The 25386-nt window shown below is 41.9% G+C and overlaps 1 protein-coding gene across 1 annotated transcript in view; it reads right to left on the bottom strand.

Moving 5' to 3' along the window:
- The window catches only part of b3gat2 (beta-1,3-glucuronyltransferase 2 (glucuronosyltransferase S)), a 90629-nt gene that overhangs the window by 1353 nt on the left and 63890 nt on the right, over positions 1-25386 (bottom strand). The window contains exon 3 of the mRNA XM_034898293.1: positions 22391-22539. Within this exon, the coding sequence (XP_034754184.1) occupies positions 22391-22539 (149 nt within the window). The remainder of the gene's footprint in view (positions 1-22390; positions 22540-25386) is intronic.

The raw sequence follows: 25386 nt of genomic DNA, 5'->3' as shown, positions 1-25386 counted from the left end.
ACAGTGGAAAGGCTGGACACTAAATAAAGAATGAACAGGCTGTAATGCTTGGTTAAATACAGCACAGATACAGTTGGATGGCAGAGCTTTACTGATACGGTGTAAGAGCGAAGAAATATGATTTTTGTTTGTATTAAAACTGCTGATATCTGGTATTTTGGGTAAAATGTCTGAAAATGCTTTTATAAAATCACTGAACACTGAAATTGCACCGGAAAATGGCAGGTTAAAGGATCATTTTGGTTAAGTACAATTTGGGCCTAACTTTGTTGAGCACTGGCCATCTCTCATACCAGTAATAAGGAGATTATACTTGAATATTCAATTAACTTCAACATGTGGAGCAATGTTGTCTCTGAGATGAGAGGGTGCGGTTCATGTCATGACCGGCAGCAGGTGTGCTTGTGTGTGAATTCAATTTCAATTCAATTTTATTTATAGTATCAATTCATAACAAGCGTTATCTCAAGACACTTTACAGATAGAGCAGGTCTAGACCACACTTCAGAATTTACAAGGACCCAACAGTTCTAGTAGTTTCCTCCAGAGCAAGCAACAGTGCGACAGTGGCGAGGAAAAACTTCCTTTTAGGCAGAAACCTCGGACAGACCCACGCTCTTGGTAGGCGGTGTCTGACGGGCTGGTTGGGGTTAGAATAAAGAGTGGCAATAACAGTCACAAAATATAGTAGTTTGTAGTTTTTTGCAGTAGTTCACGGCATAGCAGGGCACTGTGCGGCATTACAAGGCACAGCAGGACGTGGCAGGGGACAGCAGATTGTAGAAGTAATAACCATGGCATCGCAGGACGTGTAGCGTGACCATGGCAATACATGCTACCATGATTTTGGAGCCTCCCTGATACAAGGAAACATGCTGGGGGAAAAAGAACATAAGGACTCCCCTGAGCTAGGTTAGTAACAAGCATTTCTGAGGCATGGATGCACACAAATGGAAAGACAGAAAGATAGATGAGAGAGGAGCTCAGTGTGTCAAAGGAAGTCCCCCAGCAGTCTTTAACTATTACAGCATAACTAAGAGAGACAGGGCAAAGAGAGGAGCCTGGTCAGGCTAGAACTCTCCCCAACCTGATCCCATCCCTCTGTCTAGGTGAGATGGGAAGAGAGAGAGAGAGAGAGAGAGATCCATCCCTCTGTCTAGAGGAGGAAGATGAGAGAAAGAGAGATATCCATCCCTCTGTCTAGAGGAGGTGGACGAGAGAGGGAGAGAGAAAGAGAGAGACATAACCGTCCCTCTGTCTAGAGGAGGTGGATATGAGAGAGAGAGAGAGAGAGAGAGAGAGAGAGAGAGAGAGAGAATTCAATTTTATTTATATAGTGCTTAATCACAACAACTGTTATTTCTCTGCCTATAGCGGCGTAACTAAGGGATGGTTCAGGACTTTCCTGAGCTAGCCCTAACTATAAGCTTTATCAAAGAGGAAAGTCTTAAGCCTACTCTTAAATGTGGAAATGGTGTGTGCCTCCTGAACCCAAACTGGAACCTGGTTCCACAGGAGAGGAGCCTGATGGCTGAATGCTCTGGCTCCACTTCTACTTTTAGAGACCCTATGAACCACAAGTAACCCTGCATTCTGGGAGATAGTGCTCTTGTAGGGTTGTTAGGTACTATGAGCTCTTTAAGATAAGATGGTGCCTGACCATGAAGAGCTTTGTAGGTGAGAAGAAGGATTTTAAATTCTATTCGGGATTTTACAGGAAGCCAATGCAGAGAAGCTAAAACAGGAGAGATGTGATCTTTTTTCCTGGTTCCTGTCAGAACACGTGCTGCAGCATTCTGGATCAGCTGAAGAGTCTTTATGGACTTTTTCGAGCAGCCTGATAATAAAGAATTGAAGTAATCCAGCCTAGAAGTAACAAATGCATGGACTATTTTTTCTGCATCATTTTTAGACAGGATATTCCTGATTTTTGCAATATTACTTAGGTGAAAAAGGCAAATCCTTGAAATTTGCTTCATGTTGGAATTAAAGGACATGTCCTGATCAAAGATAACTCCAAGATTCTTCACAGTGGTGCTGGAGGCCAGGGTGATGCCATCCAGAGTAACTATCTCTTTGGATAATGCGTCACGGAAGTGCTTGGGCCCCAGAACAATAACATTAGTTTTATCTGAGTTTAACATTAGAAAATTACAGGTCATCCAGGTTTTAACATCATGAAGGCACATTTGAAGTTTAGCTAACTGATTAGTTTCATCCGGGTTGATCGATAGATATACTTAATGATCATCTGCAAAAAAATGGAAATTTATTGTTCCTGACAAGTTGCAGGCAAACACTAGTTATACTAGTTGTCCTTGAGTACATAAAATGCTTGCATTAAGGCTTTCAGGGAGACATGGCTCATGTCTACAGACTCAGACCCGGAAGTAGCGATCAGCGGCTTGGAGCGCCTGTTAGGCTGGACAGGGATGTGAATGCCACGGGAAAATCTCAAGGAGGCGGAGTCTGTTTAAATATAAATCAGCAGTTGTGTAATAACGTTACAATCAGGGAGACCATATACACATCTGACATCGAACTATTGTCTGTCTCAATCCATCCATTTTATCTCCCTAGATAATTCTCCCAGTTGCTTGTGACAGTTGTGTATAGACACCCAAAAGGAAACGCACAAATTGCGGCTGACACTGTCTACAGAGTGACACAAACACTCCAGTCCTTCTCCCCTGATGCCCGTGCTTGGTAATGGGTGTTTGCTTTTTCTCCTTCTTTGTTTTTTTGGGTTCTGTCTTGCCTCCTCGTGTTTGTTTCTTAGTTTCTTCCCTGGTCTTGTGTTGTGGTTTCTTGAGTGTCTGTATGTTCTGTTTCCTGTTTTATTTTGAAGTCTGTTCTCTGTCTCGTCCTGTCTCTAGTTTTAGTTCTTTTCTGTCTGATTGTCCTGCCCCGCCCTGATATGTTTCACCTGACGTATTACCTGTTCCTCGTTAACTCGTTGTCTCTTGATTTTAACCTCTGTGTTCCCTTTGTTTCTTGTCAGATTGTTTTGTGGCTTTTTGTGACTTAGTTTGCATATTTCTCTGTGCGGTCCTGCTCCTGTGGCCTGTGTTTCCCTGTGAGTTTTTCACTGCTTTTGCACCCTGTTTTCATCTTACCTTTTTCCCATGGATCTTGTTTTGGAATTTGCATTTTTGGATTTTTTGTTTCTTTCCTCTTGTATTCTCTGTTTGGTCGGACTTTATTTTTGGAATAAATCCTGCTTTCAAACTTCCTCCTGTCGGCCTGCCTCTTAGCTGGATTTCAGTCCTCATTCCCTGCTCCCATAGTAACAGAAGATGTTGTTTCTAAATTATAGCGATGCTGTGATTGTACTGATGGGACTGTGTTTGAGGACTCTACCAAAGATGTTGATACTGACACTGTATGCAGATATATTATATTCTGTGAGGATACTTTATTCCTAAAAAGTATGTTAAGATGTACCCTAATAACAAGCCATGGGTTACTACATGTCTGGGTACTGTGTTAAACAGAAAACAAAAGGCCTTTCTTAAAGCCCATGTTGCAAGTTAAACACCACTGTTCATTATTGGGTACAAAAAGCACTCAAGATATGTATATCATTTTTAAAAATGTCTCCAAATTGTTTTAAAAGTTAGTCTTTGGTCATTTATGGTATTCGCGGGTTTATGGAGTCAATTCGGCGATGACGTCACTCGAGGGAGCACATTCTCAGCACTAGAACTACGGTGACTGACTGGGATGAGGAAGAGGAGGAAAGGCCAGCAGCCAAATAATTACCAACCTGACAGACGTGAGAGGGCAAATGAGGAATTGTCAAGATTGTGGTGAAGTCTCCTTCATTTATCTCCTTCATTTATCTCCTTTATTTAGCAACGCAGCAGTGCAGACAGTGACTTTACTTTTAACCGTCAGTGAATAGCAGCGAGTGAACGTCAGCGTTTTCTCTTGACAGGGGGACAGGGATCATGTTGTTAGTTCAGATAAGTACTGGTACATTTATCTAGATATACGAATAGAAAGCATCCCCGAGTGTTATTTCTAAGTGTTTACCTCATCCTCCGGTGAAAACGTGTCGCTGTTTGGCCGGTGCATGTATGTGTGTGTGTGTCGGCGAAGCTCCGGTAGAGAGCGGGTGCTGTAGGCAAGTGAGCCTCCGGTCGGGGAGCTCGTACCGCGCACACTCGGGCTACTCTTCATTTATCTTTAACGTCATAAATGTAAATTATGTCCAGGATCTCAGGGGAAAGAAACAATATGCGTGTCTCCATTTCAAACATCACTGCAGGTTGATTGTGGGCGACAACGCCGTCGTGGTTAATTTACCGAAACTCTACTGCCAAAGTTGCTGGCTACACAACGTTAATCCGCTAGCATCCGTACAGGCTAACTTAGGCCAGTTTGCTTTGTGTGTAACGTAACAAAAACCCACCCATCTCGTAGGAGCGATGCTTACTATTCCATTCATTACAATTATAGTAAAAAATGCGCAATAATGCCACATGTTTGATGTTGACAACATGGACGCATATATAGGCAACACAAAGGCAGTCGTAATATTTACCTAGCAGGCTAGGCTAACGCTGTTGTGCTAACATCCGGCAGCGTAGCGTTAGCTAGCTATAAACGTGTGAAAAGCCGAACAACATCCCCGTCTAAGCTGTGTTTCACTTTCAGATCTTTGAGTTCTTGGTTACGTCCGTCTTTGAAAAATCTGCCTGCCTAACACGGACAAATTGTACCCACCTTCCTACCGAGCTAGCTAACGTACAGCTAGCTAGCTCGCTAGCTATACCGGTATGCTAGCTATAGCTATCTATCTCTCTCTCTCTAAAAATATATCTATCAATACTGTCTATCTGTCTATATGTCTAGCTATTTACATAGGCTATCTATGTATATGTATGTACTATCTATAATCTGCTGCTGAACACTCTTTCTTACACTGTTGTCTTCTATCTCTCGTAACTCTCAATGGTTTCTCTAAGCTGGCTGGCCTATCGTCTCCCTTCCGTGACGTCATGCAATGCATTGTGGGAGAAAAGCAAACCACTAAAATATGACCTACTTTTTTGTGTTATTTTATGTTTTGTGATACTTTTCAATATCATATACAGTGGATAACTGTTTGAATGTTTATTACCAACAATCAATAAGTGCAAATTTGTTGGAAAATTAAACCTGCAACATGGGCTTTAAAGGTGATGAGACAATAAAAAAAGGAAGCAAGGAGAGAGGTCATACTGCAAATTAAGAGGGCCAAGTTATAATATAAAAATAGGATAGAGGAAAATTTAGGCAGCAACAATTTGAAGGCAGCATAGCAATGAAGAAAATAATGGGCCAGCATAACAATGAAGGCAAGTCAGTTAGTGGACCCCATGCAGTTTGCATCTAGGGCAGGGATGGGGGTAGAAGATGCCTTAATCACTTTCCTTAACTCTCCGTATAAGCACCTGGAAGGTCCTGGCACTCATGCCAGACTTTTATTTATGGATTTTTCATCAGCTTTTAATACTATGCAGCAACATATTTTAGCTTGGAAACTGCATGCCTATTTTAATCTTGATGTAAAAATGTAGATCTCAGAGGGTTAGGGTGAAGGGCTCTCTGTCAGAACACTGGCTCTCCTCAGGGTTGTGTCCTGTCCCCATTTCTGTACATTCTCTACACCAATGACTGTAGAAGCCAGCTGGAAAACAAGTTTTCTGATGACACGGTCATCATAAGCCTGCTCCGTAAAGATGAATCAAAGATTAAACAAAAACCAAGGCTATGGACATTGATTTTAGGAAAATATCCCTCCCACCATCTATTACTTTGATTAAGGGAACTGAATTAAGTTTGTTGAACAGTACAAGTATCTGGAACCGTCATCGTTATAAAAACCTGTAGATGGATGTGAATAATGATGCTGATGTGTAAGAAGGGAATTTTGTACTTCCTTAGGAAAGGACTACACTTAATGTAGAAAGGAAAATGATGTCCTTATTTGTCATTTATTGTCATTTATTGTCATTTATTGAATCCGTTCTTACTTTTGCCATGATTGCTTGGTGCGGTAAACTGAACACCAGGGACGAAAAACCCTTCAACCATATTGTATAGGTGGCTGGCAAGGTGTTCGGCTTCCCACAATCCCCCATGATAGTTCTCTTTGACAAGGAAGTACTTCGCAAGGCCCGGTCTATATTAGACTGCCCAAACCACACCCTTCACTCTGAGTTTGTAATACTTCCCTCAGATTGCTGATTTAAGCTACCTCGGTTCAAGAGCAACAGGAGTAAAAACTCCTTTGTCCCATGTGCTGTAACACGGCTTAATTCGCATTTGTAATGTAACTGTTTTTTTTAAGAGATTGTGCCATTGGTGATAAATTGTGTTGTGTGTATTAGATAAAGGAAACCGTTTTTGTACTCATGTTTTTGAATTGTTGCCTTGTCTATCTGTATGTTGCTTGAATGTGTTTTTCTTTTTTATCTTTCACTCCTGACTGCACATCAAGTTTCCCATTTGGGATAATAAGTGACTGGAACTGGAACCCATCCTGTTTGTCTTTAAAATGATGTATACACTCCTGCAGATCAGACCGTCCTTGCCAAGAAAACGGCCATATAGGTTGATTGTGCCAGCAGCTCATAATCATAGACAGTTAAAGAAATGGACCAACAAATCTTGTTGTTCTGGCCTAGACCAGTAAATGAAAATAGAAGCTCTTTTCCAGTGATGGCTGAGCGTTACTGTGCTGCCTCCAACTGAGCTTTACAACATAGATGTGACGTGAGCAACCTGTCTGAAAGTTGTAAGTCCTCTGGGAGCTGTGCAAGAGAAATCTCAATCATTCCCAATCAGCAGAGATGGAGAGTGTAAGGAAGTAACATGCCATGAAGTACTACAAAGAACTACTACAAAGTACAATTTTTTTGTGATTGTTATTGCCACTCATCATTCTAACCCCAACCGGCCCGTCAGACACCATGAGCCCGGGTCTGTCCCAGGTTTCTTCCCAAAGGGGAGTTTTTCCTTGCCACTGTCGCACTGTTGCTTGCTCTGGAGGAAACTACTAGAACTGTTGGGTCCTTGGAAATTCTGGAGTGTTGTCTAGACCTACTCTATCTGTAAAGTGTCTCGAGATAACTCTTGTTATGAATTGATGCTATAAATGAAATTGAATATAATTGAATTAACATAGGCACAGGCTAATTAGTGCTAACTAACATGCTTGTTAACATTAGTAATTAAACCTAAACAGCTGATGGAAGTCCAAACTGTCTGTGAGCTTCTCCTGACAATACGGTGATTTGTCGACTATGCGACCGTAAGTGGCGTGGTTATCACCCAATCTAATTTTACTAAAACATCTGCTACGAAACCATAACGTGAGGTACAAGGTAATGGAACCTTTTATACATTGTATACATTTATACAGGTGATAGCTTCGTAGCATTAAAATGGCGCCATGGGAGCTACGCTTAGAGAGCCATAATGAGCCATATTTATGTTTGCTGTTAGGTGGTACCCTCTAGTGGCCGTAGGTATTATCATGGGAACAAACGAAGGGGAACCATCACCTTATCGTGATGGAGAGGTTTGTGTGTCCCTATGAACCTGAGGGCTGTGTTGTCTGGAGCTTTGTGCTCCTGGTAGGGTCTCCCATGGCAAAGTGGTCTCAGGGGAGGGGCCAGACAAAGAAGCCCGGGGCCCCCCTCTGGAGCCAGGCCCAGACGGCGGGCTCATCAGCAAGCGCCTGGTGGCCGGGTTTGCCACAGAGCCGGGCCTGGCACAGCCCGAAAAAAGCTACGTGGCACCTCTCCCTCCAGCCCATGGGTCCCACCACCTGTGGGAGGAACCAATAGGGTCGGGTGCGCTGCCGTAAGGGTAGCAGCGAAAGTCAGGGGCTTCGACAGACCAGACCGGACCTTTACGCAGGAGTGTGGGGAAACTGGGGTTTGTGTCCCCTGTGAAACCAAAAGTCAACGGTCACTTTTTCAAACCCACTTTTACAGACCTAAAGGCCATTGACGCACCGGGGACGTGATGGACGAATGACACAAAAATGCGAAATTATTATTTTTTCCAGCGTGAGCATCACTGTGACTTCTAAAATGACTTCTACTGACTACTGTTTGGTATTCAAAGGCCAATTTTAAAGTTACAGCGCAGTGATATTTCCCTGGTTGGAAAGACTATTTGAAATAAAGGCTACATTCCTTGATGATGTGCTGAGGAAATATTGGTCAAATGAAAGACACAGCTGTATTCTTTGTAACGCAGATTGCATTGTATCGTCTTGCTGTTGAATGTGAAGCTCACCAGTGTGCCAGGGAGGGTTTCCATACACAGGAAACAAGTCTGACACCTCTTGAAATGGATCATGTCAAAAGCAGCACGCAGCTGTTTGTCTTCGGTTTACAGCCAATTTTACAGCAATATAGGGGTGCGAAAGACTGTAGTGGATACAAAGATTGATATTTATAGTTTCTGGGGAGAGGAACACATTTAATTCCTTAGAGATTCAAGTGAGGTTATTTGAACTAAAAATGTTTTTTTTGCAAAATATGTTTTAGCCGATGGCTAATGAGCCTATAATTTACATGTGTGTGACATATCTGTGTCCAAAGCGACACACAGACTCACAGGGGCATGATTTATTGCTGGCTGCCGCTGTTTCTGGGCTTCTTCAGGTGGAACATGTCACTTCCTGCACACTGTGTGCTGCTAATTGGCCCGCTTTGCATATCTAACGAGGCTAATGTAGCCGCCACTTCACAGCATCACTCCAGAGCCATGAGGAAAAATAGGACAGAAGGTGTATGTGCATGTGTGTGTGTGTAATGCAGAAAGAGTACCGGTCCATTTCCCCTGGACCCACGCCTCTCTTTCTACTTCTTCCAGTTTTGGGGTTTCTGGTTTCACCAAGTCAAATTTAAGACTTTTAAAGACCATTATGAATTAAATTTAAGACCTACTCTATATTACAACATCAATAAAAGAAAAGGAAATGGAGAAGCAAAAAATGAATTGCATGTTGCATAAAAACTTCAACTATGATGTTCTCGTAACTGACTCAAACCAAGACCTACCTATGGTACCATGCGGAAGAGACTTGCACCAAAAATAAGAAAGCTATTTGGCTACAATATAATTTGCACGTTGGGCATTTTTTGTCATAATACAGCGAATAACATTTGGGCTAGCAAAAGAAATAACTACAATACCACGGAAAAAAAAACTTCCATAGCGTTAGAATGAGCATTAGAGGCAGGGTTACATAGACGTAGGAAAATGAAGACATGTTCAAAAATAATTAAGACCTAGAAAAGACCTGAAATACTTCAACGAATTTGAGACTTTTTAAGACCTAAAATTGTGAATTTGAAAATGTTTTTGTTTTTTTGAGTATGCTCTCAGCGTTCTCATTCATCACATCCAAGTTTTCTCTTATGGCTTTGCTCTTGTTTTTTCCTCTCTGTCCTCTCTGTCTCTGTCCGTCGTTCTCTCCATCCCCAAGGCAACATGAGACAAAATTAACAAAAATAAATAGACATAAATAGAGCTGAGCCAGAAGGCAAAGCTCTCGATCTACCGGTGAGTGTTCCTTTCTACCCTCACCTATGGTCATGAAGGCTGGGTCTTGACCAACAGAACGAGAAATGGGTTTCCTCAGAAGGGGGGCTCCTTTAGAGATAGGGTGAGAAGCTCAGTCATCTGTGGGGAGCTTGGAATAGAGCCGCTGCTCCTCCGCGTTGAAAGGAGCCAGTTGAGGTGGTTTGGGCATCTGGTAAGGATGCCTACTGGGCGCCTCCCTAGGGAGGTGGTCCAGGCACGTCCAGCCGGGAGGAGGCCTTTGGGAAGACCCAGGACTAGGTGGAGAGATTAAATTTCCAACCTGGCCTGGGAACGCCTGCTGGAGCTGCTGCCCCCACGACCCAATACCAGGTAAGCGGATTAAGATGGATGGATGAATGGAATCAAGAAGAAGAGAAAAAATAAACAATAATAACCAACTAGCGTGGTTTGTCTTTTGGCTGTACCCAGTTCTAGTCCGACACCAAAGAAAGGTTGAAATTGTCTATGTAATTAGAAAGACGTCCATGTGTTTTAAAGAACCTGTGGGTAGAGCCCTCGATGGCATGCCCTATTTTTTCTAACTGCATAAAAGAAAGGATATCTTTAATCAGGGAACTGAATGAGTGGGCATTTGAAGACTTCCACCTCAGTAATGAAACGTCTTGCCCCAAGTGTGATAAATGCAACAAAGTAAACCTTGTGTGAAGAGAGGGGTTCTGTAGGAAGGAGAACACTGAACAAAGCAGTATAAGGAGAGGGTTCAGTTACAAGACATCTGATAGGACAAAACCAGAGTGTGTGTGCCAAGGATGCAGGTGATGAGTGGCACCACTCACATGTGGGGTCAACATCTGGGAAAAACCAATAAGATAAATCTTTGATGACCGAACTCAAATTTCAGTTTATTGCAACTTGGGTCTTATTTGTGTAGCTGTGGTTACGAAAACGTATATATCCAATATACTCTAGCCTTGTAATCCAACTGAATTAAATTTGTTGTTAAGACATTAAAAAAGCTGATAATGATAAATTGGCCCATTTTATTTTCAAAACTCATTGAACGCTCTACATTGCGATAGAAATATATCTACAATAAGCTAAAATCACTGGTCTTTTTTGGTCTAGCCCTCACGCTTACCAGAGTCTTCGCTGGGATCTAGGAGGATTACCCTAAATCTCTTGATTTGGAAGTAGAAGGAGTGCAATTGAAGGTTTTGGTATTCATCCCCCATTGCACAGGAAAAGTATGTGCACACAACTAGTTAGCATAGGTCAAGTTGAATTAGAGTTATGCCTAGCATACACTAGAAGAATCTGAACAGACTTTGAAAAAACTGAAGACTGACATCATCTCACATCTAACGCCATAGACTGCCATGATATGGACATGTGGCAGGTGCACACATTGTAAGACTCCAACTAGAGCCGTTTAGCAAAATTAAACCAAGCTAGCTAACTAGTAAGCCGGTAACAAGGGAAAGTTTGCAGATTTTCTGTTCTGCTGTACATGCAGAAAATGGCAACAGTACCCCGAGGTCCGCGTTTATCTGCCGGTTAAAATCACGTTGGATGACTTGCTTCAGAAGCGGAAACATTCCCTCTTTGGAGTTTAGCTTAGCATGACGCCATAGCAACCATAAACAACACTGGCTCTAGCCGTTTGCTGCTTCCTGTTTGGTGCTGGAGGGAGAGCACCCATTGGTTGCTGACATTGTTAACATGATTAAACTTTACTACCACCCGGTGGCCAACAAGGGCAAACGCACTGCAGCTTAAAGGTGCTGTAGGTAGGTCCAGATTAAGAAGATCCAGGACTAAAAAATTTGGACATCGACCACTTCTCAGTCCCTCCCCCCTTTCTGCTAAAGCCAAAACTGTCTCATAAACCCCTCCCCCACACGGGAGAACAAATGCGCATGCATGAGTAGTGATTGACACGCAGTTAGACCCCCCCCCCCCCCCCCCCCCCCCCCCCGGCCCTGATTGGTGCATCCGAACAGGGAAACTGTGGATTTTTGCAAATAGCACTACAGGTTGTAGGTGGTGCCGGAGAAGCCTTGTCATCATAGAGATGCCCAAGATCTCAGCAATAAACTTGGTGAGCTTAGTTTGCAATGTGAAAAGTAATGCCCTTTTTTAGTCAAACTACCATTCAAACTTGGGGGAAAAAATACTGAATGTTTGTGAAATAAGTTAGAGACACTATCACTCTGATCTACAGCGAGCCCTGTTGCCTTATCAGGAAAGTAAAATGTGGTGCTGAATAGATAACCATGACACTAAACCATCTGAGAAGAAAAGTGGGAAATCATTTGGGATTTGACACATGCATTTCCATTTTTCTGCACTTTAGAGACTTGCGACAAAGAATAAACGTTCTTAAAAGCCAAGTTGTATAGAAAGGAAAAAATGCGATGGTTTCAGGGTCAGATCAGCTAAACTAGATCTAGTGATGGTCAGAGATGCATTAGGCCACATTAATAATATACAAATTAAGTTAAGCAGAAACCTGAGAGCCAGTAAAAATGAAACAGACACCAGTAGAGTGTTTCAGTCCATGGCAGCAGACGTCCCTTTGTCCCCTTTCTTTCCTCTGTGCCATTATGTTTTTCTTTTTAACTCCACATTCAGTCAATTCATCTACCTATCCCTTTTTCTCTACACAGGCTTCAATTCTCCCTCTTCTCCTCCTTACTTTCTATCTCCTCTTCCTCCTGTGCTATCATCTGTCTCCATCTGTCCCTGCCCCCCCCTCCCCATCCCCCTTGTCCTGTCAATGCTGTCTGTTGCCATTACTCTCCTGCTCTCACTACATTACAGCTGCTGTCAGTCGTCTGCAGATACAGACCCGGCCTCACATGTCCATTTCTGCCCTCCATCGTCAATGTGATCTGATCCCACATCCCTCCCAAAGTGCATTGAGCCTGTAGTCAGGAGCTGTGTTCAAAACCGTTCCCTATCACAGAAATAGTGCTCTAGTGTGTTCGGCATTTTGTAGTGGTGTTGGAATTCTCCACGAACATCATTCACTATATAATCCACTTTCAAATACCCACAATGCACAGCTAATTTGAGTGTACATACTGTAAAATACTGTATACCCTACATTTTACTCCCTTATACAACAATGTGGCTGTATTTTCCCGGTGGAGAAGAAGAAGAAGAAGCACCTGTGAAAGAGTATAAAATACTCAATGCGGAAAAATCCTACTTTACAAACTGGAAATGATCCAAACAGTTCCGTGTTTAATGGTCTAATCATTTCAGCTGGACTGGTAGGCCTGTCTATTGTTTGGTAGTTTCATTCATAATTACATTGGATTTTATAAACTACATGTGTTCTGTATGCAAAATTTTTTTTTTACCATCACTCGTTTTCTTATCTGTCCGTTCAAGATAAAGCTACAGCACTACCAGCAGAACAACTCCTCCAACCCATACCGCCTTGTGTTCCTACACTTTTATGAACCCACAGGGGTGTTTTCTACATTAGTGCCCCTAGCGGTGGCAGAAAATAAAATCTCATATCAAAACAAAAGTCAGTTGCGGTTTTGAACGTGATGGTTGGAATTTTAAAAATTTCTTGAATATTGTGAAACAGTTTTGGTCTTAATGGCTACTTAAAGCGCTTTTACATAGTAAGTACTGTACATAGGTCACCATTCACACACTGTGGCCGAGGCTGCTGTACAAGGTGCCACTTGCTCATCAGATAAACACTCACACTCATTTACACTCCGATGCGCAGGCAACCGCTCTACCACTGAGCCACAGCCACCCCCACGTTATGTTTTTAGGCACTATCGCTAGAAACTACTTAGTTAAGTAAAAGATCCTGGTTAGGGTAAGGGTTAGTGGTTAGTGGTGCTCGTTAAGTTAAAAACAAACTCATTAGTTTTTAGTTTTATTTGTGGCCCTTCCATCACCTCAACCTGCCTCAACCTGGTGTGATAAAGTACTTATTGGACTTTAACTAATCATTGTATCTACAATAATGTAGCTGTCTTCAATTCAGGTCATCCTGTGCATCTCATCTGCGGTTATTCCTGCATCCACAGTGTGTGATTGTGTGTATATGTGTGTGTGCACGCGCCAGTTGCGGGGGGAACGGAGCAGCCCCGCCCGCTGCAGAGAGCCGACAGGAATGAAACAGCTGCAACTTCCAGGGACATTATGGTAAAAAAAAAATTGCAGCAAACATTGATGTTAAAATGTGTATGGTAAATGTGAGATGTTGGAGTCACACGCGTCTTATCTTCATAGCACAAACAAGGAAATAATTTGACCTGTTCTCATTCCTGATTGGTCAGTGGCTGCAGGTGGGACTGCTGGGATTGTCGTGAGTAATGAAAATGCGATAGGGGGCCTCGGCTTTCAATTAATGTCTTCCAGGGATGGGGGCCCCTGATTGGTCTGGACCAGTATGGGCAGTATGTAATACAGTATGGGCTCCTGCTCTACCAACTGAGCAGGTGCCAATGTTTCATCCTTTGACTGGAAATGTTCTTCCATCTCATCTGGTTCCTCTTCCTCATTGATTGTTTCTCATCAGTTGATTCTTCATCTTCATCATAAAAGATGCAGTCCTACACTTCTAACACTTCCACTATTTCAGCTTTACATTCTAGCTCATCTATTGATTTTTCATCTTCATCATCAACAGGTGCACTGCTCTTGATAGTTCTTCTATAGCAGCTTTAGGTTCTACCTCATCATCAGGTTCATCAATTTCCTTTAATTCATACCCCTCTTCCATTTCTGCAGCAGGAAATGTGGGGACTTCTTCAGAGGAAAAAGTAGCGTGCGGTCTGTATGTTGGATCTATCACCTCATCATTATTTTCTTCCTCTTCTGACCTCAGTGGTAGAATGGTTGCCTGCCAATCGGAAGGTTGGTGGTTCGATCCCAGGCCCTGCAGTCCCATGTTGAAGTGTCCTTGGGCAAGACATTTGTAAATGTGTGTAAGTGTTCAATTGATGAGCAGGTGGCACCTTGTATGACAACCTATGTAAAAGTGCTTTGAGTAGTCGTTGTTGAGTAGTGTCTTTTTGACCCCAGAGGACAACAGAAGTTATTAAATTCAGTAAAACACCCATGATTCAATCAAATTACTTTTATTGTAATAGTTTCTATTTTTATCATTAAGTGCATAGTAGTAAACAACTACCATTATTTACCGAGCATTTGAAAAATATAAATATCATCATCATCAAAAAAGGTAATTTGGGGTCAGAAAGACCCCAGGACAACACGAGAGTTAAGATTGAAACTTCTATTTAGCTACATCTACTGGCTTGTCTGATATTTGATAGAATCTTTTACTGTAAAAACTCACACAAAAACACATGACATCATAAAATTGCATGACAGGGCTTTATGAGTGATGAGGTCACGTCCCACTGCTTTTGTAACTGTGATGTGATAAATGCTGATATCACAACTTCTTGTCTGTGCAGCGCTGACTGATGATGTCACAGCCCGCTAATGGCCCGTATTAATATCAGCGGCAGGGCGCCTCCATTAGTGTAATGGGGCTGATAATGATGATGATAGTTTCAACACAGAGCTGACAGCAGCAGCCAGCTGTAAATGATGATACAGCAACTCCGGGGGTCTTTATCCTATTCCCTGCAGGAAATATTTACCCATAATCCCCCAGGGACCTGCAGTGTGACCTGTACACATATACAGTGAAACAGTAAATTGAGATTTCACATTTGTTGATTCCAGGGAAAGGCGCTGCTTGTTGCATCTTTTCTCCGAAAAGAATGGAAATACTGTTTGCACTGTCACGAAGGGATAAACAGGATTAAATTAAATTCAGTTTACTAAGGCGGCTGAATAAAAATCTGGCCATTAGATTTGAAATACTGGTAATGCTTTAGATTACAGCCTTCAATGTAGAGGGTAATTACCCCGGAAGGGTGTACCAGTTCATTTATTACCAATACTTGTGTGCCTGAGCATTCACTTCTCGTTCTCCCTGCCTGAATCCATTATCTGTAGGCTATTTATGGACTTATGTGGAGATTTTATTACATTAGCTGTAAAAGTTTTAAACTAGCACTTGTTGTTTGAATGACAGAAACCAACTGATTCAGATCAGATGAGATATTAATAAATGCAGCAAGGAAATGTATAATAGCCTACAAAACAGTGTGTTTTCGATCCACATAACACAGAATAAAACACTTAAGGGTGCTATATGTAATACTGACAGCTAGTGTTTAAAATAGTTACTGCAATACAAATTCAAAATACTGGAGAGAGCCGTCTCCCGCGCCCCTCCTCCCCAGACTCGAAGTTCACAGCACAGCGGAGTAGCTAACGTTAGATGCCGCCTATATTGACAGTCATGGAAGTCCATGCTCACATGGAGCTCTGTACACTGACAGGCACACTTTTTCAGTATGTGTTTGTGTGTGTGTGTCTTTTTCGTCAACGATATTGCATGTTGATATCACCACAGTCATGACGGCGGTCCTGTCATGTCTCGTCATTATTATTGTTATTATTATTAGATGTTAATTTCCATACATTCATGTACGACGTTAAAGTGTGGATTTGATTTGCATCGTTATTTTGCAGATGATAATGTTATTCGTATTACAAGAAGCTTTTTACGCTTCTTTCAATCATAGATTTCTCATTTGTTATCCCAACAAGGTCAAACTTGGCACTGCAAACACTCTTGCCCCTAAAAGGAAACGTGTCTAGTCTGAACGGTTCAAGAAAGATGCGAATAACAAAGAGACTGACCGTAGCGCAATAGATTGAATGAAACTGAAACTTGATGATACAGACGACAAAACATTTTGTGGAATGATGCATCATCATGTGATATTTGCACCACTGTGACTAAAAAACAGTTTCTGGTAGTCTCCCTATAAGCAGCACCATGCTCTGTCTGCCACTTGCTGTCTGAAGCTGGTTGAGCTTTGCATGTGTGCGGGATTCTGAAACGTCAATTTTAAATTCTGCAATTGTCCTTTGTTTATTCAGAGTCAAAGACAGTCCAAAGTTGTGCTACTTTGGACACTTTTTTTGGGTAGAGGTGTATTTCACATTATAGCTGCCAAATCCCCACTGCTGTCTTTCACCCTCTCTGTCTCTGGTCCTGCTGTGCTCACTCAGTGTGCAGTGTGTGTGTGTGTGTGTGTGTGTGTGTGTGTGGGGGGCTAGCGGCTAGAGCAGCAAAAGCCAGTATATGTTTCTTTTACTTTTGCATCTCTAATCCAAACATATAATACATTTTATTTCAAGGCGCCTTTCTCGGCACTCATGGACGTCATACAGGGTATACATAAGACATTTTAATAACAGCAAAAAATACTATACAACAATAACAGAAAAAGGCAGAGCCTAGAGATTCAATTGGAATAGGCAGTTTTAAACAGATGTGTTTTAAGTTGTGATTTGAAATGGGGGAATTAATTGACGTTTCTAAGTTGGGGTGGTAATGAGTTCAGGAGACTGGGAGCATTTGTCCCAGTATGTCTCATTGGAACTACAGATCGACTACCTTTGTTCTGAAGCTGGTTCTGGACTTAACAGGATCTCCTCACAGTAAACGTTTTTAATATTTGTATTTGACCATTTATAAATAAAGTGATTTATTTTTAATGTGGGTTTTCATCATTTTTAAATGGTCTTTGTAAAAGAGGGATGTTATCTTAAAACTAAAAGAATAAAGAAGTGGAGGGACCAACAATGCTTTTATTAACAGCCCGCCATCCCCGTAGTTATCTAGTAGTTATCATGTAAATTAGTGTAACAAGGGGGGATCTCTTCACTGTGAGTCATACTTGTGTTTCATCGTGCTATATTTATTTCCTTGGATGAAAGGAGATTGTGCGCACAACTGAAAAACAGTAAACACCTTGAGGAGCTGTGTGGCGAACGATACCTGAAACAGTCTGAAGAAGCCGACAGTATCTATGACTACACTCTGTCCCTGGTCTTTTGTTTGGGAAAAAAACACACAAATGCACCCCCATTGCTAATTGAATCCCACTTAAATTATAAATGAACAATGTAGTTTGTCGGTTTGTTAGAAATAGGGTAATTTTAAAACAAATACAAAGTTCATATTTATGAAGTGATTCAGAAGTCATTTCATCACTCCATCTACCCTGAAACAAATAAAGAAATAGGTACCCATCACGTAAAAATAACTAAAGTATTGGTAAAGAAATAACTACAGTAAAAGTTCTTTGTAAGATCCCAATTTTCAGCCCCTAATTCCATAACTTTAGCTTGTTCCCTAGAACCTACATATAAGTATATAAGTGTACATACTGCAGTAGGACACCATCATTTCCAAGTAATACTGTAATCTAAAAATAAATAAGCTTTGTAGCCAGGATATAGACTGTGGATGACAGTAAAAATAGATTAAATTGCCAAAAAATGGCGCCAAACTGGTTCAGAAAGAGATTTATTGAAGCCTAGCTGCTAATGTTAGTGGACTTAAAAAAGTAGCAATTCTTCATTCTGCTTATTTCTAAGGCTGATGGGTAAATGTGTTTGTGTCCACCAGTGTTGTAATACTTGAGTACTTTGAAATTAGTTACCGTGAACCTCCCCCTCTCTGCCCCCTTTAAACACACTCCCATGAAATTAAATGCGGGAAACAGGAGAAGCTCTGGCTGTCTAACACAAATGTGGTCTGTGGTCTTGACTCTGCCTCAATACACTCTGGTTTTGGAGATGACTTGGTCTCGGTTTAGGTGGTCTGTACTACAACCCTGGTGTCCAGTGATGTCATGTGATGGATAAGTCGGACACTGCTGATTGGTTAGGGCAAAAGTAATCCCCACACTAAATGAGGATGTTAAATAAAATCCTTCTCAGTCTAGCAGATTATGCTAGATTCGCCCCATACAGACTAAAAGCAATTTATAAAACAAAAAAGCAAACATAACAAAAACAACTAACATGTATAAATGACTGACTCTGTGCCTGTTTGGAAAAAATAGGGACGGGATGTTTAAATTCCTTTAAGGCGTCTCTGTGCTGGTTGTCAACAGGATGAGTGGCTTTATAAAACCTAATGCCGACAGGGGCCATGGTGATTCCACATGAGCTGCATCGATCTGAGCTGTCAAAGCACACAACTAGAATTGATAGAGCTATAACACCATGTCTATCCAATTCAAGCTCAAAGTTTAGCCCAAGCCACCTGTTTAAAGGATGACTCATGCTGTCAATACTAGTGGGGAGGGATGCCCCCCCATGGTTAGCTACTGCTGGGATAGTAGCCATTATTATGGCTGCAGTTTAATATCTGCTCACCACACACACACACACACAGTGAGAAGTAAAGTAAAGAGAAATCCCTTTAATTTGACAGAGAACACAAACCACGTTTGCTGCATATTGCTGAATTGAAATCTTAACTGTCGACATGACCTTTGACCAAGGGGAGGAGTGTACTTAGAAATCGAGGGTGTAGAGCAAATCTACTTACTGTAGCCTTTCTGTTTATTTTAATGCAGTCAGTTAAGCGCGTTAAAAGTGTTAACGCAAAACGCTTCATTTCTTTACTGCAAGATTAAAGTCCTTTTTGGCCTAGCAAACTTTGTATTTTTTCCCATGCTGGTGCAACAACACCACACCAGATCTAGCTAGACTGAAAAAAAAAAAGGCACGCCGCACACACTTGTTCAGGCTTACAAATTGGCCAAAGAGTAGTAACGTTACGTTTTGAGTGGATGGCGAGCTTGAGATGCCGAAATGGACGGCAAATGGATTATGATGGAAAGTTTACTTTATAAAAGATGCTAAATGTTCCATTGACGAGACCAAAGGGATCTGTGTGTTTTGTCGCTGTGAACAGAGCGATCATCACAGCACGTCCAGTCTGAAATACCACTTGATGGCCAAGCACACAGCTGATGCAAATTCTCCGCCCCTTCGTCAAAGTATTTTTTTCACCCTTTTATTGATGGACAGTGTAACACTGTGTGAGGGATTATTTGCTCCAAGTGAGAATGTTGTGTGGAATTTAACACTACAGTAGGCTATATGCCAATGTTGTTTTCAATAAAAAATAACATTTGCACAAAGCAAGCCTATCCATGTCCATGTTGTCCATGTTGATAAGAGCATTCAAATGAGAAAAGATAATGGGCCAAAAAGAAGTCAAGGAACATTTAGAATGGATAAAAATATGCAATCACTTTCACGTTGCTATGACATTATTGCGATTAATCTAGATTAAATATTTCAATCGTTTGACAGCACTAGTTTATTTAATAAATACTAGTGTGGTGCAGTGCCCATTTGGCACATGTGTCTGTTTGTTATGGGCTGATTGCTTAGTTCCCAGTATTTTTACCACACAACTTTATCTTACTATAAGCGCGGCTTAGCTGCGGCTCATCTAAAATTGTGTGTGTCCCCTTTTTTCGACTAGCCGTCACACATCGAGGTAGCGATGTGACCCAGGAGGGGGAAGCAGGCCGAGTAAACGTGCTGGAGATTAACCTTGTAGAAATATGAGGAACAGTTAACTATAGTCCTCAGAAACTCAGAGTTTAGAATATAGAATAAAGATATCCAGCCTGAATAAATTAAATATATGTATGTAAGTAAAGCTAACACATAACATCAGACATAACGTTAGGTAGTGTCAGATCCCAAAGTCTTTCCATTATTCCTGCTGATTCCTTACATCTTTTTTACAAGACATTTTGTCTTCATGAAAGCTCAGTTTGGGGTTATTTACATTGTTAGGTAGTGAACATCACCACACAGCAGCTTTTAGGCATTTTTATGTTGTTTGCTAGCAGACTGAATTGACGAGCAGGAACCTTCACGCAATACGAGTTAATGGAGAGCGCAGAAGTTCTTTCCCCTCCGTGGGGACTAGGGGGGGGACTTAAATGCCTTCTGTCTTAGTACATTTGAGAAAAGCGCACAAGGAAAGAAAGTCAAAGGGAAATAACTGAAGCTCTACAAGGTAATTTACCCTACACATCCTCAGAAGCTAGGGTGGCAGTGTCTGCCGGTACTGGTCACCAAAACAAGAGTCATAATCCACGAAAAGATGGCCATTGAAGTACAAATTGAAGTACCTTAAGAAGGAACATGAAATGAAAATGACCCTCCAAGTAGAACTGGAAATGAATATGAAGGAGAGAGAGAAGCCTCAAATATCAAAACAATGCGTGAATCTGAAATATAAATACTGTAGTTTATTAAATCATCTTGGATTTTGGGTGTTTCTTTAATGTACAAGACAAATACACCTACTTTTAAAATACAGTAATTTGCTCATTACATGTGAAAAAGCATCGGATCCCAGCAGAAGTGTGACAAGGTAACATAAAAAGTGACACAATGCAAAAGCATCTCTGTAGGCAAGTCCTTCTGTGTGCTCTGTTGTAAATGATGGTACATCTAGATTGTCATCCTCCTGTATCAGGGAGTCTTGGCATCCATGCTGTTTCAGGTAGTTGTAAAGAAAAGCTGTGCAATGATAACAGTGCAGCATCTTTTTGGTTGGAATCCATGTGTTTTCCGAAGGCACTTAAAGCAACGCTTCCAAACCCCAAACGTGTGTCTACTAGTCCCCTAGTCCGCATATGAGCCTGGTTGTAGCGCCTTTGCTCCGTTGTTGTAGTAAGGAATAAACTGAAAATTCTTCTGAGAATACCCACTGTCACCAAGCAATATTCCCTTGTGAGCTCCTCATTCAAACTGAGAACACAGAGATGATCCGGGAATCATGAGTTGCTCTTTTCCAACGTGCAACATTGTTTAAAAACTTTCATAAAACCTTGGACATTTATAAAACTAGATCTTGCAGTTCCTGTATTCCTTAGCATCTGGAGAAGAGGGACATTTTCTGGAAATATGGCTTCCATCTATGCAGCCTACAACTATCGGGAAGTTCCCATATTTATAGAATTGTACCTTGCAGTTTTCCTGGATTGCAGCATCAGGAACGTTTATGTAATGTCTTCTCAATTCACAAATAGCCAATGACTGTAGGTTTACTGCCACATAAGTCCCCAGTTTCTCTGTGACAGGTGCCACATGCCAAAATTCGTAAAATTATGAGCATCTGCAGATTTCTGTTAGTCTGCGTTAAAAGACCTTTCAGTCTAGGACTAGCCTTAATCACCGTCTGGGAAACCGCCCCACTGAGGCTTTAACCAATAGTTGTCAGAAGTTGCATGTGACCTGCAGATTGATTGCAAAGTTTAACACTGATATTAGTGTGAAAGAATTCTGATAAATCTCTATGGAGGGTTGCTGTTAAAAGAAACAGGCAATGCAATTTGCTGTTCATATGAACTCTAAAATCATTTGATAGAGTCAGTCACGGCTACTGAAAAAGCGGAAGAACTCGAAAAGCTGTGAAGGCTGACTACAGAGCTCTGCCGTATCAGCGCCAGTTGGTAGTTGAGTTAGAAGAGAACAGGGAGGTTTGACCCGTGTACAGAGCACCACAAGCTTGCGTTTGTTTCGGCTGACGTGCCGATTAATGTTAGGCGACAAACATGGAGCATTACGCGTTGAAGACAGTTAAGTTTAGTTAAGTTTAGGAAAAAGATTGTTGTTTGGATTAAAACACTCCAAAGGAACACATATTTCCAGGAAGAAAGTTCTTTTTTCCCCTGGAAAGTGAACTCCACTCCCCAGCTTGAACGTGCTGTGTTTTATAACCCCCCGTTTTTGGGCTGATCAGAAAATGTATCCGATCTGTGACTGTGAACCGACCCGACCCGTCAGTTTTCTGATCCGTTGCACATCTACCCTAAGCTGTAAGCAGCACATCAGGCATTTTTTTAATATGTTGCCATGGTGACAACGGTGCTTGGTTACTGACCCGGGTGCAATTGTTGGCCTTGGGCTCCAACTCTGTGACCTTTGTGATCTGCTTGAGGAAGTCGGACTCCTGCATCCCCGGCTGGGAGCCGCGGCGCTTGAACTGCGCCCGCGGGTTCGCCAAGATCACCTGGAGGTTCACCGCGAAACCTAAAGGAGAGAAAGAGGGAGGACGACAAGGCAGCAGAGAGGGAGCAAAGACAGAGAAAGGGAGAGGAGGTTAGCCAGCATGGATTTAAAAACAGATTACGAGCCTATTATACTCACAGCAGCAAATGATAGCGCATTAGTGTTTCTAATAACTATGATATGGCTGATATGAAATTCCTTTACCACAGGGGTCTGCCATTCTCCTGTGATAATTGCAGTATAGATGAGATGATAAGCATGAGAAAGTCAGAAGGAAGTCAAAATGCTCATGATGCCAGTGTGTTGTAGCAGAGGTGGGGATTAATGGCTGGCTTGCAACCAGATTTAATCAACCTGATTAGAACATTTGGTAACAGTGGGAGAAAATGTGACACTATGTAATTACTCTGGAAGACATTAGCTATCCTACAACCAGCCATACATTTGAAGGTTGAAAAGAGATTCAGATTGTGAGATCAAAGTGTTCCCCTTTGTGTTGTCCTTGGGTCAAATTTGATCCATTTCTCAAGTTTGTTTTTTTATAACAAAAATGTGGGTTTCTTTCATCCAATTCAATAGCCCAGAAATAACTTGGATGCATGGATGTATGCTTGGTTGTGAGTATACATACAGACAACGCAGGTAAAATACAAAAAAAAATGACTGAATGGTTTTAAAAGTAGAAGGGGAGCCAGAGCGTTCAGCTGTCAGGCTCCTCTCCTGTGGAATCAGGTTCCAGTTTGGGTTCAGGAGGCAGACACCGTCTCCACATTTAAGAGTAGGCTTAAGACTTTCCTTTTTGATAAAGCTTACATTTAGGAAATAGAATTGAATATTGTTAGGGAGTGAGGAGTCGCAGCGTCCGCCTAACCCGGCCCACCTGCTTCTCGTCATAGTTGTCAGATTTATCTATCATATAATCAAGAATATAATAAAACTAAAGGGAGACTTGGCATGCAGCCCGATCCGGTTGGGGAGAGGTCTAGCCTGACCAGGCTTCTCTCTTTACCCTGTCTCTCTTAGTTATGCTGTAATAGTTTTAGACAGCTGGGGACTTCCTTTGACACACTGAGCTCCTTTCTCCTCTATCTTTCTATCTTTCCATTTATGTGCATCCATGTCCCAGAAATGCTTGTTACTAACCTAGCTCAGGGGAGTCACTCCCCGGTGCCCTTATGTTCTTTTTTTTCCCCAGCATGTACGTCGGATCAGAGAGGCTCCAAAATCATGGTAGCAGCTGTCGCCATGGTCCTGCTAAACGTTCTGCGATGCCATGTTCATCTTGCTACACTTTGCGGTGCCCAGCTACGTCCTGCTGTGCCTTGTAATGCCCACAGTACCCTGCTATGCCATGAACTACTACAAAGAACTGCTACAAACTACTTTTTTTCTATTTTTGTTATTTCCACTCTTCATTCTAACCCCAACCGGCCCGTTAGACACCGCCTAACAAGTGCCTGGGTCTGACCGAGGTTTCTGCCTAAAAGGAAAGTTTTTCCTCGCTACTGTCGCATTGTTACTTGCTCTGGAGGAAACTACTAGAACTGTTGGGTCCTTGTAAATTCTGTAGTGTGGTCTAGACCTCCTCTATCTGTAAAGTGTCTCAAGATAACTCTTGTTATGAATTGACACTATGAATAAAATTGAATTGAATTGAATTTGAAAACCTGACTAAGCACTGACATAAATCAGTCTGTGATGCACTTAACATTCTGTTATCTTAACTAAAAGCAAAAAACTTCATAATTAGTTTTTTTAACTAAAAGATTAGTAGTAAAGCTAATATAACTAGATGTTTTAACCCCTTTAGTAGGAAACTCTTGACAGTAGCAGTTGGTGTTGAGTGGAAAAAGGAGGGTAAGGTATGTCATTAGGGTCATCAGGTGGGCACCCTGCTTCATTGACTTTTTGATGATTGAAGCCCACGTTGTCTCCAGAGGGCTCAACAGTGTACCCACCATCCCAGGTACAACCCCCTACATTCGATACTCTCTATATACCTTATGGGCTCTGCATGGCAGGGGCGTCCTTCTCCCCGAGTCGGGCCTAAGCTTGAACGCATTACCATCTGTCTCTACTTGCTGCCCAGTACTTCATCCAGAGCCAGTTACTGCTTTTTACGGCAGCACTTGACGTGGACTTGATGGCCTGATGGCCTCTTTTTCTCAGCAAACTGGTGGTAGATGTGGCAACAAATCCCATGCATCCCACCTCTACCGGGAAGATGCTGGTCTTCCAGCCAGCCTGGGATGCTTCAGCTGCTTGGAAATATTTGATCTTTTTCCTCTCATGAGCCTGTTCAACCCCATCTCCCCATGGTACCGTTAATTCCACAACATATGCCAGTTTTGTTATTGGAGACCACAGGACCATGTCTGCTCCCACCATGGGGGGGCACCAAAATAGCCTGATGAAAAATCATCATAGTCATAAAAATTATAATGCCGATATTAGTTAAGTGTAGAAATATTAAACACTTAAGGCATGCATATCACAAAACAGGCAGAACAATAGATATATTTGATTGCCCAAGAAAGTATCAATGTTGCCCCCCACCCCCAAACATCCACATTGAACTTCCCAAGCTCCCCGTTGTCCGGTGGATTGCGGCTGGCCTGACGAAGTTTGACAGAAGGCTAGACTAAGGCTGAATCTCATTTCTCTGTCTAAGTCAACTTTTTTAGAAAATGGCCTCGAAAAGACAGCATGAGTCAAGAGCAGAGAAAAGAAAGAAGAACAAACTGTGAGATTATGCCCGAGCATTACTTGCAGGTAAGTCCATGTTTAATCACTCTTAAATTCTAGAAATGTGCTGCTAATTAAAATGTTAGCCTATGCATACACCTCAAACTAGTTCACGTTATTGCT

This window comes from Etheostoma cragini, chromosome 17, assembly GCF_013103735.1.
Source record: "Etheostoma cragini isolate CJK2018 chromosome 17, CSU_Ecrag_1.0, whole genome shotgun sequence".
Taxonomy (NCBI): Eukaryota; Metazoa; Chordata; class Actinopteri; order Perciformes; family Percidae; genus Etheostoma; species Etheostoma cragini.
The sequence above is the reverse complement of the archived record's forward strand: the minus strand, read 5'-3'. Positions and strand labels throughout refer to the sequence as shown.